General features: G+C 38.6%; 1 protein-coding gene across 1 annotated transcript in view; it reads right to left on the bottom strand.

The window, feature by feature from the left end:
- Positions 1-1757: 1757 nt before the first annotated feature.
- The window catches only part of TENM1 (teneurin transmembrane protein 1), a 413153-nt gene continuing 402133 nt past the window's right edge, over positions 1758-12777 (bottom strand). Inside the window, exons 28-31 of the mRNA XM_040266625.1 lie at positions 11119-11506; positions 9028-10248; positions 8294-8436; positions 1758-6316 (exon numbers count right to left, since the gene is read on the bottom strand). Coding sequence (XP_040122559.1) covers positions 5558-6316; positions 8294-8436; positions 9028-10248; positions 11119-11506 — 2511 coding nt within the window. The 3' untranslated portion in view covers positions 1758-5557. The remainder of the gene's footprint in view (positions 6317-8293; positions 8437-9027; positions 10249-11118; positions 11507-12777) is intronic.

Genomic DNA, 12777 nt, shown 5'->3' with positions numbered 1-12777 from the left:
GGGAAGAAACATGGAGAAATCGCTTATTTCCTTTATAATTCTCTCATGTACGAGCTCTTCTTTCTTTTTGAACTGAGGGTGAGATGCGTAGGTTGAAAAAACAATCTCCAGGTGATACTAATATATGCCAGCTACACTCCCTGCCACCATAGCTTTTTTTGTTGATTGGTTGGGTTGAAACAATCAAGATTGTCTTCTGCTCTGTGAATCTTTTCAAGGTATCTCTATATATTGGTGAATAAAAAAGCACAGGGCATTTGAGAGTAGTGTAAATTCCAGGATTTCAAGCAAAGTGCAATAACAGCCTGTTTGGATTATAGGTACTCCATTATTATAAAGATGAATTTTGGAAAATCTGTTGGCCAGCTTTCCCAGTGTCACTTGTACATGTCTTTTTGTGAAAAGTAAGTGCTAAAGGGACATTGTAAATGCTCAGGACTTTGGGCCTCAGAAGAGTTGTTATTTTTTAGTCTCTCCTGATCGCCTTCCCTGACCCATCCAATTCTTTGCCAGTGCATTGCTCTCCTAGCTCCCTCCCACCCCTGTTTTTCAATCCTTAATTTTCTTTCTATTGCCAAGAAAGGCATCAACAGGAGGGAGAACCTTTATAAGTCCTAGCCTAGAGGCTTTTAAACTTGAAACAGCTACTCTTCTTTTTTTTTATTAAATGGTCATTGGTGTCAGCAATCCTATATGTATGAAAAATAAAAGTGAAAAGATGTCCTCTTATGATTAGTGCCTTTTTGATTTCTACATGTATATTTTCAAGATTATGCAGTTTTATTGTTCTGTGTTAGGGAGCCACTTTTCAAATCTAAGGTGACCAGACTGAGTTGAGAATGCAGTTTGGCGCATGAATAAAATGAGACACAGTGTTCATTTGTCATTTTATTTTTTAAAAATGAAATATTCAAAGTACTTTTTTGTTTCAAATATCAACACATATGTTTAACTTTAAATATTTACAGCATGTTGTTGTGATGCTCTGTAGAAAAATGCATGCTTCTGACCTGAAAGCCAGAGCAAAATGCAAAAGACCATTTAACTGCAGCCAGAGAACATGAACCTGTACAGTATCCAGTCACTTTTCAGCACAGGAGTGAGAGCAGGAATACAAAACTGGAACCTATTATTTCCTAGCAACATGGCTCAGGCCATTATAACACAATTTCCAGTATGATTAGAACCTCTAACTGTTGTTATATAGAAACTGAAAATCTTGGCATACACTGTAAACATCTTTACTTCTCATGAGAAAGTAAGCAGCTAAAAAGAATATTTTTCTGACGTAAAGGCTATACTTCTCTTTTTCACCTTCTCTCTTACTGATGCTTTTGCCAGAAGAATAGTAAAGATTTAGACATTGTCATGAATCATACAAGTAAAATATTTTTCAAGGACACAATCTGATATACTAACATTTATTTAAGAGGTTAAAGTCCACCACTAAATCTAAGGAAAGATTTTTTTAACTGCCAAACACATTTCCTTTGACAAATAATGTAAGATGACAACTGCCAAGACAAAATCCACAGCAAGTTTAACTCTAACTATTTTCAGTTACTGTTTAGGAAGTAATTTCTTCTTATACATAGTAGTATATTTGGTCCTTAATAGCTTTCACATGAAGGACACACTGAAACAGTCACTATTTTGTGGTTGAATTATTTTTTGTTGTTTGTTGTTTTCTGTTTTTTTTTTTTTGTTTTGCTTTTTTGTTTTTTTTGTTTGTTTGTTTTTGTGTGTGTGTGTTTTTTTGTTTTTTTTTGTTTGTTTGTTTTTTTGTGTTTTTTTGCAGAATAAAGAACCTTACAGAAGGCTGTGGAAGAGCAGTCTGAGATCTGAAGTACTACTCAGGTCAGCTACGTGTATGTGAGTTCCTTCAAGAACACAAGAATGTTGCATCTAATCTGTAGCCTTCAGTTTTTTCCAGAAGCTATAATACATTTCAGTCTCTCCAAAAGTTCCTTTCCACACTTGATTACTGTACTTTTGCTTCCATTACCACTGAACTCCATTACAATTGCCCTTATAGGAACATATCTTTATAAATGCAAAAACTGTCCTGACTCTCTTAGGTGATATTACAGTAGGGCCTGGTCTGGTTAAAAAATTTTTTTCAAAAAAGTGAAAAAGCAGAAAAAAGTAGTAGAAACAACATGATAGGATGCTTGAAACTGTGTCAACAGTAATGAAAAAAAAAAAACCTTATGAAAATCAGAATTTAATTGTATACCGCTCTACATAGCATGTGAATTCCAAATTATACATTAAGTTTTCATATATTTGGCTATGTTGTATATATTATATTATATATATAGTCTATATATTATAGATCTTCTAGATAAATTGACAGTAAAGGAACACTTATTTTATACATTATTTTGTTGGGTTAAAAATTAAACCCAATAAAGCCTATTTATATGGTGAGTGTTTTACTAAAAATTAGTATGAATTGGGCTTTATTTCCCTTTCCTTAGGAGTCATGCTTCTAATCATAATGATTAGAATGACAACTAAAAATAAATATATTTAAATGTTTGTTCAACTATGAACTTTTCAGCTCTTTTGGATCTCTAGACTGTAGTGCAAGAGTCAAAACAAAACAAAACAAACAAGTAAAATGGGCCTAACTAGGAAAAAGAAACAGTCACGGAGTATTCCCTGCCTCCAGCCCAGAATAGCCTTCATAGGAGAGCCCAACTGCTATGCTCTCACTCAAGCTGACTTGAATGCTATGTGGCTGTGTAGTAGTGTCAGCTGCATGTCTTCTGGGTATGAGAAATTCATGTATTTCTCTTTAAAATGCTTTTACTTTCATCAGGAAATGCAAACGAATTGTTCTTTCATTAAACTTCAGAACTACAAGTCAGTAAAGGCATTCTTTGTATTCAGATGAACAGGAAGTGATGTATTCAATATCTCCACGTTCTTATTAAGATATGACAAATGTTTCTCTTAGATTTACTACTCATTAATGTGCTAACTTTTTGGTTTTTTTCCTCTTTCCTCCAAAAAACTTTGGAAGTGGTAAAGAGAACAGTAATGGTTCAAGGCAGTATTAGAACCACAGCTGTAAGTGATAAAAAGTGCATTTCCTGAATATAATACAAATACAACTTTAAGAAACCAAAGGCACAAACTAAATAAATATGTATTACAAACTAGAAATGCACAGTTCAAGGTAATTACTATTAAGTAAAAGCTTCAAATACTTGTTTCTAATGGATATTTAAAGCAGTTTGAAAATGATACATCATCAGTGAATTGCAAAAAAGTATAATTGCTTAAAATATAAGCAAAATAGACTCTAATATTGACATCTTGGATTAGTGATAAAATACATCATCACATTTATGAATGTACTCTATATACAGTTCATAAATCATTTTTCCATTGATTTAAAAGAACATCAGAGGTTCTAGGAACTTAAGGTCCATTTTTAGGCTGGTGTGGAGGTATTCAAATTTTCAACAAGTTTGTGAGTAATTTTAGAATCCTGTCCTGATAAATACTATACCATTAACACAGGCCTGATTCAGGGGAAAAAACCCCAATAATATGGTTGTGGTCTGGATTAGTAATCTCTTGAGCTGGTGTACTTCCAATTAAAAAGAGAGATGGGTTCATCATGAATTCTCTCTCTCTCTCTCTCAGAATATGTGTGTAAGAATGTGGTTATCCCAACCTGAAGGTTTTGAAAATGAAATGTTTGGATACACCCTCCCCTGCTGTCATGGGTCCTTGCCTTCCTCTCACTCTACTTTGTGTAGTTAGGACTCAGACTCTTTAAAAACCTTAATGTGAGCCTGGATTCTGACTTTGCATATTTTCAAAAAAAAAAAAAAAACTGTCATCACAAAGCAAGGCACTGACCCCCCACTGCATTTAGGTAGTAGCTGGCAAGAATCCAAACTGCGACATTCCATCACAAATTCTCCTTCAGACACAGCAAATGTCCAGACTCGGTGATGAAAAGTGCTGAAGCTGGCTCAGGGGAATTCTCCACAGGCCACATTGTGCTGTCCTGTATTTTCATTTGTGGTAACTCACAATTGCACAGCAGCTTACAAACTCTTTGTCACTGGGCACAAATCTCCCAGTTCACCAAGGGGCTTCTTGGATGACAGGATTCATACAGATTGAGAAACTGTAGCTGATATTAACACTAATCCTGATCTTTTTTTCTAAATTTTAAATGATCACAGAACAAAATAACCCTTCCTGGAAAATAGCTATTTTCCTAGGCAGGAGAGATGATTAAATAAAAAATAAATGGGCAAAGACAGAGAACTAAAATAACTATCCATATAAATTATCTTAGTAAAAAATAGTCTGCCTCTTTATAATTAGTTGAAATGTGTTAGGTTGGAAAGGGCTCAATTAAATTTCCTGACTATGGCTTGGAGATGTTCAATACAGAATTGTACATTTGAAAGATAAATCTAAGTGGGGTAAACAACGTGGCAGCAACTTTCGTGATGTTTAGTTTGGTCTTCCCATTGGCACTTTCCTTTCACCTTAGTATTACGTCTATTTTTTTTTTTAAGGTTTTGGCTCTTATGAATTTCTGCAGTAGTAGTGAGTGTAATGTATTGACATCACAGGCATGTATGTCTGTGAAAGCCTTTTTTTTTGTATCAGAATCACACTTGGTAGTAAATTACCTTTCATGTGCACAAAACCATTGGATTAGTGTATAAATACTGAATCACGAATGTGAAACTATGACCAAAACACACCCTATATATAAATGAGAAATTCCTACTTGGGTTAATAAAAGCAATGTTTACATGACACCAATACAGCTGGACAACTGAGTACAAAATGTAGTCAAAACAGGTTGGGTGGGAGGAGTTTCATTGGCCAGCTGCCTTGGTATCATGTATACATGAGCAGATAGTGGCAATTGGGTTTGGTGACCACACCCACAGGGAAGTGTGGTAGACGGAACCCAGCCACCACACACCAAAACACAGCACAACAACATGGCATTTACTTCAACAAGCAAGGAGGAATCATCAGGGAGGAAGGGTAAATGGGTTCTGATTCTAGGAGATGGTGGCCGAGGACATTTTACACTTCTTTCGAAGTTTCCTGTAACAGATCTGGAACATGTGAAAGAGCTGGTAGTCTTTCGAAACACACGGCTCAGATCCTATTGCACCACCTTTCAAATAGCCCGCAAGTTCTGCCAACAGCTGAGTATATAACCTTGTGTCACAACAGAGAACCTCGGGTTCTTGCTTTATATTTGAACATGTGCATGGCTCAACAAATTGAAAGTGGTGCTTGCTGAAAACTTTTTTTTAGTTGTTTGAGTTCTACTTGTGTTATTTTGAATACTGCCACACAAGAACTAAAAATCTGTCATTTCTTAAAGAGTTTAAACAAACAATATTAAAATACCATCTTCTGTCACATTGAAAGGCAGTTGGATATGTTTTTCCTCCATATTTACATATACAGAGTTCTGATCTAGAAAACCGATACAATAAACCATTGTATGTTTTAAAAACAGGCAGTCTTTGGTGACGCAAAGGCAGAGTTTTTTTTGTTACCTCCTGCCTATTTCGCTCTGTCTCATAAAGTGAATATTATTGGCACTGTCAGAAAGTTCTAAATACTGCTCGACAGACAAAACAAAATACCCATCATAACCTTGCACTCTCCCGGTACTCAGCAGCTGCTGTTTCTCCCCCTCTGTCCATGCCCGGATCCCTTCTTCCCCTTCTTGCAGCCTTCTTTGTTCCTTAGTCCAGGCCTGGGCCACGGCGCGCTGTCTGGCGATCTCCAACACGTGGTTCTTCTCCTCTTCCACAGTCGTCCCATACCGGATGTTGAAGCACAGAGCCCCATGCTGGAGCTGAATATCTGCAAACCGTCTAGTCCTCCCATTCAACACGGAAGTCATCTGGGACACGGTGACATTGACACCGTTCTCCAGAATGCGCCTCCCCCCAGTGTTACCAATGAGCACCAGGTCTTCCTCCAGAGACCCGAGCTTAATGAAGTAGTGTGTATCCCTCCCCTCTATGGTAAAATGTAGGTTTTCCAGGTAATGAGCATTGTTGAGAATGGCAGCTAGCCGCCTGCTATCTTCATTGGCTACTCCTATAATATCGGCTGTTACGATGCCATCCTTGATGGCAAATTTTATACCTTTGCCAAAAACAGAAGGGACAGCGGCAAACCTTGGTTGCTTCCCTCCTTCAAGGCACCGTCCATCACCATATGGGGGAGTCATAGGAAGTTGGTCCAAGGAAATGAAATTCCTGAGCTGTTTCTGGAGCTCACATTGAATACCCAGGATGGTCTAGGAAAGAAGAAAGGCACAGAGCAAGTATAGCAGGGGATTAGACACTTGTCATATGCTTGGTGATTGCAGAAAGCAAAGGTTTGCCAGGTTGCTTCCCCCTCTCCTTAATTTGCTGGTTTGTGATTTAAGAACAAGCCTAATTTGGAATCTTCATGCAAGTTTTGGAAAGGAAAAGACTAACAGATTTGATTACCTGGCATATACTTCTTGGTGAGTTAAGGGTTAAGCATAAGCAAATATGTTCAGATTTGATACCACAGAATCCGAGAGCTAGAAGGCACTTAAGTGGGTCTGTGTGCGTGCTGAGTCATTTCAGTCATGTCTGACCCTTTGTGACCCTACGGACCATAGCCCATAGCTCCTCTGTCCATGGGATTCTTCAGGCAAGAATACTGGAGTGGGTTGCCATGCCCTCCTCCAGGGGACCTTCCCAACCTAGGGATCAAACCCATGTCTCTTATATCTCCTGTACTGGCAGGTGGGTTCTTTACCACAAGTGCCACCTGGGAAGCTCCCCCCCAACGAAGACACTTTATTTTTTCCAATTCAACAGACACTATCTAGCTGTTTATTACTGGATGTAGAGTAATGTATTAGCCACAGTGAGGTATAAAGAGATGGTATAAGGCATCATTCTTACTTTCAAGTAGCTCATGATCTTATAAATAACAAGGGCAAATCAGCAAGTTCATGGGTCTTTTTATGTGGATTAAAAAAAAAAAAAACACTTTTGGGACTTTCCTGGTGGTCCAGTCCTTAAGAATATGCCTGCCAATGCAGGGGACACAGACTTGATCCCTGGTCCCATGCGCTGTAGTGTCTGTGCTCCACAGCAAGAGAAGACACTGCAGTGAGAAGCCTGCATAACTCAAATGAAGAGTAGCCTCTGCTCGCTGCAACTAGAGAAAGACTTTGAGCAACAACAAAGACCCAGAGTGGCCAAAAATCAACATAAATAACTAAACCTCTTTTTACTATGGCAGATTTCAAACATATTAAGAAATAAACAAGAGAATAATGAACCTCCAGGTATCCATTTAAAAGCAACAGAAATTTCTAAAATTTTGCTGAACTTTTTACAGGACTTTTAATTACAAAAAGTATTTACATGTTATATGTATTTACAAAAAGGGATAAGCCTCTAGTACCTACTTAGAATTGCCTTTCACTTATAATTTTTTAAATACTTGAATTTCAAGCCCTCTCACCCAAATTTCAGTTTTATTTTGTTAAAGCCATATATATGTATATATATATATATATATTTGCAGACATAGATATTCCTCTTTCTTTCATCTGAAAGAAAAAGTTCCTTCTTGCTTTCACTTTGTATCTCATTAAGTGATGGAATTTCCTGCTGAACTTTGAATGTTTTGGTATTCCTATTTTCCAGAGAGTTTCTAATATTATTTTGCTTCATTGCTCTTACATACTTTTTCTTTATTAGAATAATTTTTTTGACTGCACTGTGTGGCATGCGGGATCCTAGTTCTCTGACCAGGAAATGAACCTGTGCCTCCTGAAATGCAAGCTCTGAGTCTTAACCACTGGATCACCAGGTAAGTCCCATTTATCAGAATAATTTGTTATACCCATGCTTCTAATGCACTATGCTCTGATTTATTTTTCAGTTGGAGATCTGATGTTTTATGTCTCTCAGAGAATAATGTTCTCTATATAGAATTCATAACTACCCATTTTAGAATCATGAAAGTTCAGTTCCACTTTCCTCTTGTCAGTCTACTGCAGCAGTCATCAAGTCACACGTTGGTCTTTCCTTTTCCCAAAGGTCCGATTCTCTGATCTTTTCTTCATGGAAGCTTTTATCCTACCTCCTCATTAATCATGGGCATTTAAGTGGATAGTCAAGAAGACTCAAACAGAAGTAAGCACATATATGTTAATACTATTTCATGGTGTTGGATGCCCTTCTGTTTTTTTCAGCTAAATAGGGATGGTAAAACATTTACTAACCTTTCCAGGATCCCACTCTTGAGTTTTTGTCTGAAGCTGTAGAAGCTCGTAAGTTAATTCCAAATTTTCTAATTCTGGTTTGGGAAATCCAGGTAGTACATTGTGTAACTGGAAGCCAAATAGCTCCAACCAACTTCCAATATCTGTTGAGACACAAAATTTAAAAGAAAAAAATAATTTTAAAGCCCATACTTTACAACTTTTGTGGAGAGCTTGAAAGATGCCTTTCCTGCCTTTGATATGTGTAGCCAATGGTAAGTTAGGGATAAGCTCTCCTTTATATCATTCACTCTAAAACATCTGATCCTTTCTCTGGGGAAACCTTTTGATTCATGGATAATCATAGAGATTGGCTCAGTTTACTGTGTGGAAATTCTTAGTGTGGTAGTGGTATTAAGGCCACACAGACTCTGGTATTAGATTTATTTGGTGCAACACAATCCTGATTTTTCTTCTGTGAAATTATTTGTAGAAGCTTTTAGGAGTGAAAACTATGAACAGAAAGCTTAAAAGGAAAGAAGAAAATGCACTAGGATGCAAAAGTATCATGTTTTACACCAACGTGTACAGTTCTGTTCACTCTAGAAGACTAAGGAAGAGATTGACTGCACAATAACTTGTGGGCTAGCTGGCAGGAAGAGGAAGCATCTTTACAAAGGCATTGAGATTATGTGATAAACACCATGGAGCGTTTTCTCTTTACTTTAGCATAAAGCATTACGCCATTTAAATACCTGTGGTATACTTGGCTACATCTTGAATTTTGCCAACAGGGTAGTTATTTTCAAAGGAGTAGAGGTTGAATGGTTTAGGAAGGAGGTTCAACTGTTTCCATATGTGATGATTAGGCGTCGTCCATCGACCAGCGATAACATCATAATCCCTTTGCCCCAGGTGCACTAGTTTAGTAAGGAAATCATAGAGTCCTCCATGAAAACCAATGATGACCTGAAAGTCAGGATAAGTGTCATGATAGATATCTCCATAAGGCGTGTACAGTATCTCTTTGATCACCTGACCCCGACTGCTGAACACGGCTAGTGGGGTGCCTGTATTATCACAGGCTACGTAATATTCTTCACCACTGCTTAGCTCCATGGCAATAAGGTGACCTTGGAGATCATAATACAGGGATGTAATCTCTGAGCTGGTGTGGTTGTACAAATGAGTAACTCTTATGGGGTTGGCAAGGTCTGCATAAAAGAACTGGAGGTGCTGTCCCGGGCTGGACTTACTGGCCACACGTCGCCCAAGCCCATCATAGTAATACTGCACAGTCCAGCCAGAAGCCTTATTGTAGGCTTTCTGCAGCAGACCATTAGAATTATATTCAAATACGTCATTTCCCCTCTGTCTCAGAAAGCCATCTTCATCCATCTTGTACTGAATTTCTCCAAGTCTGGTGATGCGATCTCGGAGGTCATATCGGAGAGGAGTAAGACGAGCACTATTCCCATGGCTTAAGAGGTTGATGTTCCCATTCAGATCATAACTATAACGCCACTGGGTTTTATCGTTTACAGAAACAGTTTGAAGTTGCCCATCAGCATCATATTCATAGAAGTATCTTGTTATATTTGCATCTACTCCTACTCTGATATCACATATTACCATTCGGCCCATATTATCATATTGAATAGTCATCCAGTAGGCAATTGCCTTTAGGATTTCATACTGGACTTCAATGACTTGTCCATTGGCGCTGAAGATCTTGGTGTGCTTCATCACAGTAGTAGTTATGACTTGATTTAAATCGTAATTAATTACACTGAATTTTCCAAACTGCTCTGTTCGACCAGAGACATCGACGTATCGGTACAGATCTATGGGCAAAGGGGTTTCATTGATCACAGCTTGCATGCTGGTGACACGAAAGTTGTTGTAGCTGTAGTCAAAGCGAGCATTCACCAGGCCTTCTTCGCTGAATCTGAAAATCTGGCGCCCAATAAGAGGTCCTGAAGGGGTCAAAATAAAAATCATGAGAACAATGTGAGAGGCTCAATATTGAACAATCAGAAAGTTCTAGTGTTCTTTTCTTTAGTACTGATGTTTTTACATTCAAAATGAACTATTAGAGATTGATGTTCGATATCTAATGCCTGGACATCGCATCTCATAGATATATATTTTCATCACTGTGGTCACCAAATATGAAAAAAATTTAAAATACTGTATATTATAATTATAGAATAATTTAATTATAGGAACTTCAGAAGTAATAACCCATTCTCAACTACCCAACCAGTAGTTGAAGTGATGAAACTAATATTATAACCATGCTCTCTTTTTATCATTACTGACAAAAATACTTTCAGTTCATTTAACCGGTGCTACAAGGTCAGAAGGTCAGGTTTTGACCAAATCCAGTATTCAAGTAACTGGATTTTGGTATTTTATAAATCCACAGGATGAAATATAATAAAAAATGGTGACTTTTGAAGACATGTTGCCATCAACTGAGGCTTATAGAGGTTACACAAGGCTTGAACTAGTTTCAGTGAGACTCATATCTTTGGGACTTTGAGTGAGACTTTGCATCTTCGGGACGATTTGGTGGTGAGTAGGGACGGGTACTCAGTTAGACTAGGTACTTAGAGTTCAACTTTCTTGAGGGCTGAGAGAAAGAGAAATGCACTGTATTTTTTAAGGAATTGGCTTTCACACCATCTATCATATACTTTTCATTTTCAGTGGAAGATAATTTGATAACTCAAATTTGGTTGAATTGCATGTCTGTAAGTTAATGCTTCTATCTCAGACTGTGGCCAGTAAAAATTTCCTAAGTCCAATGTGCTTGTATACATCACCACCCTTTTACCACAAACCTGTTTGCCTGTATCTGATTGTGCAAATGAAGCCATCATGCATCAGATGTATTGTCTTAATCACTCCAGAAGACTCTTCATATGTTAATGTGACCTGGGTGGTATCATAGAGAATCTCGGACAGCCTTGCTTGCTTGGTGTACTTGTACAAAACTCTGCGCCCTGTCCCCAGATGCAGGGTTTGCAGTAGTCGGCCATCTCGACTGTAGTCTTGGATAAAAGAAGTGCTACTGTCTGGTGGGGTGTAGATGTTCCGGTAGTAGCCCACCGAAAGCATGGTTTGTAAGCTGTGGCGCACCATACTAGGCATGGTGACTGAGAGCAGACAATCCGATTGGTCGTACTCAAAGATATAACGCCGCTGGCTATGTAAGAGAAGCATCACAGACTGAAACGAGACAAAGGTAGGACAGCATAATAGTACCACCAAAGTTGACGTGATTAAAGAAAATACCCATTCATCCTTTCAGTACAAAGCTATCGAGCACTTACTGTGTGCCGGGCACTGTGGTGGACCCTAGTGTATACAGCAGTGGCAATGTGTCTGTCCTCATGGAATTTACAGATTAATGGAGGAGAAAGACAAATAACCAAACAACTACAATATAGTGTGAAATGTGTTATGACAGAGGAAATTCAAGGGTGCTTATGGGAGGTGGAGGAAGAGCAGCAACCTAGACTTAAGAGGCCAAGAAAGGTGTCCTGGAGACTGTGACATTTACAGTTGAGACCTAAAGGGTGACTAGGCGTGGCCAGATGAAGGCAGGGAGGTGGGTGGGCTGGATGGGGAGAGTACTCCTGACACAGAGCAGAACATTGTGAGTGGCTAGATAAGAAAGAGAACATGGTTTTTTCAAAGAACATGTGGCATTTGGCATGGCCAGAGCATGGGGATGTTGGAAGGGATGGGTAAATGGCAAGTGATGAAGCCAGTCAGGTAGGCTGGGTTTAGATCACACTGAGCTTTCTAAGCCATGCTAAGGAGTTTGGACTTTTACCTGTTGACAACAAGGGAACCACTGAAAGCAATGGTTTCAGTGGAAGGAGAGGACACTTGTGCCACTGGAAAAACAATCCAGTTGGTATTTGAGAAAGGTTACTATTGCTTCAATGTGGAGATGAATTGGAGGGAGGGACACGGAGGGCAGGGCATGCCATATATTAAGTATTAGTGACTGAAAACTACTTATTGAGTTCATATAGCAGATATCTTTCTGAAAAGTAGTATATAAAATATTATCATTACAGTAATCCCCCCTTATCGGCAGTTTTGCTTTCTGAGTCACCCACAGTCAACTGCTGTCTGAAAATATTCAATGGAAATTCCAGAAATAAACAGTTCCTAGTGGCACCCCACTCCAGTACTCTTGCCTGGAAAATCCCATGGACGGAGGAGCCTTGTAGGCTACAGTCCATGGGGTCGCTAAGAGTCGGACACGACTGAGCGACTTCACTTTTACTTTTCACTTTCATGCATTGGAGAAGGAAATGGCAACCCACTCCAGTGTTCTTGCCTGGAGAATCCCAAGGACAGAGAAGCCTGGCACGCTACAGTCCATAGCGTCACAAAGAGTTGGACAAAACTGAGTACATTGTTAATGGCCAAGTGAATAAAAGATAGGAAAATATTCACACACCATCCTTTCCCCATCTGCCCCC

Source organism: Oryx dammah, unplaced genomic scaffold (genome assembly GCF_014754425.2).
Source record: "Oryx dammah isolate SB20612 unplaced genomic scaffold, SCBI_Odam_1.1 HiC_scaffold_23, whole genome shotgun sequence".
Classification (NCBI taxonomy): Eukaryota; Metazoa; Chordata; class Mammalia; order Artiodactyla; family Bovidae; genus Oryx; species Oryx dammah.
The sequence above is the reverse complement of the archived record's forward strand: the minus strand, read 5'-3'. Positions and strand labels throughout refer to the sequence as shown.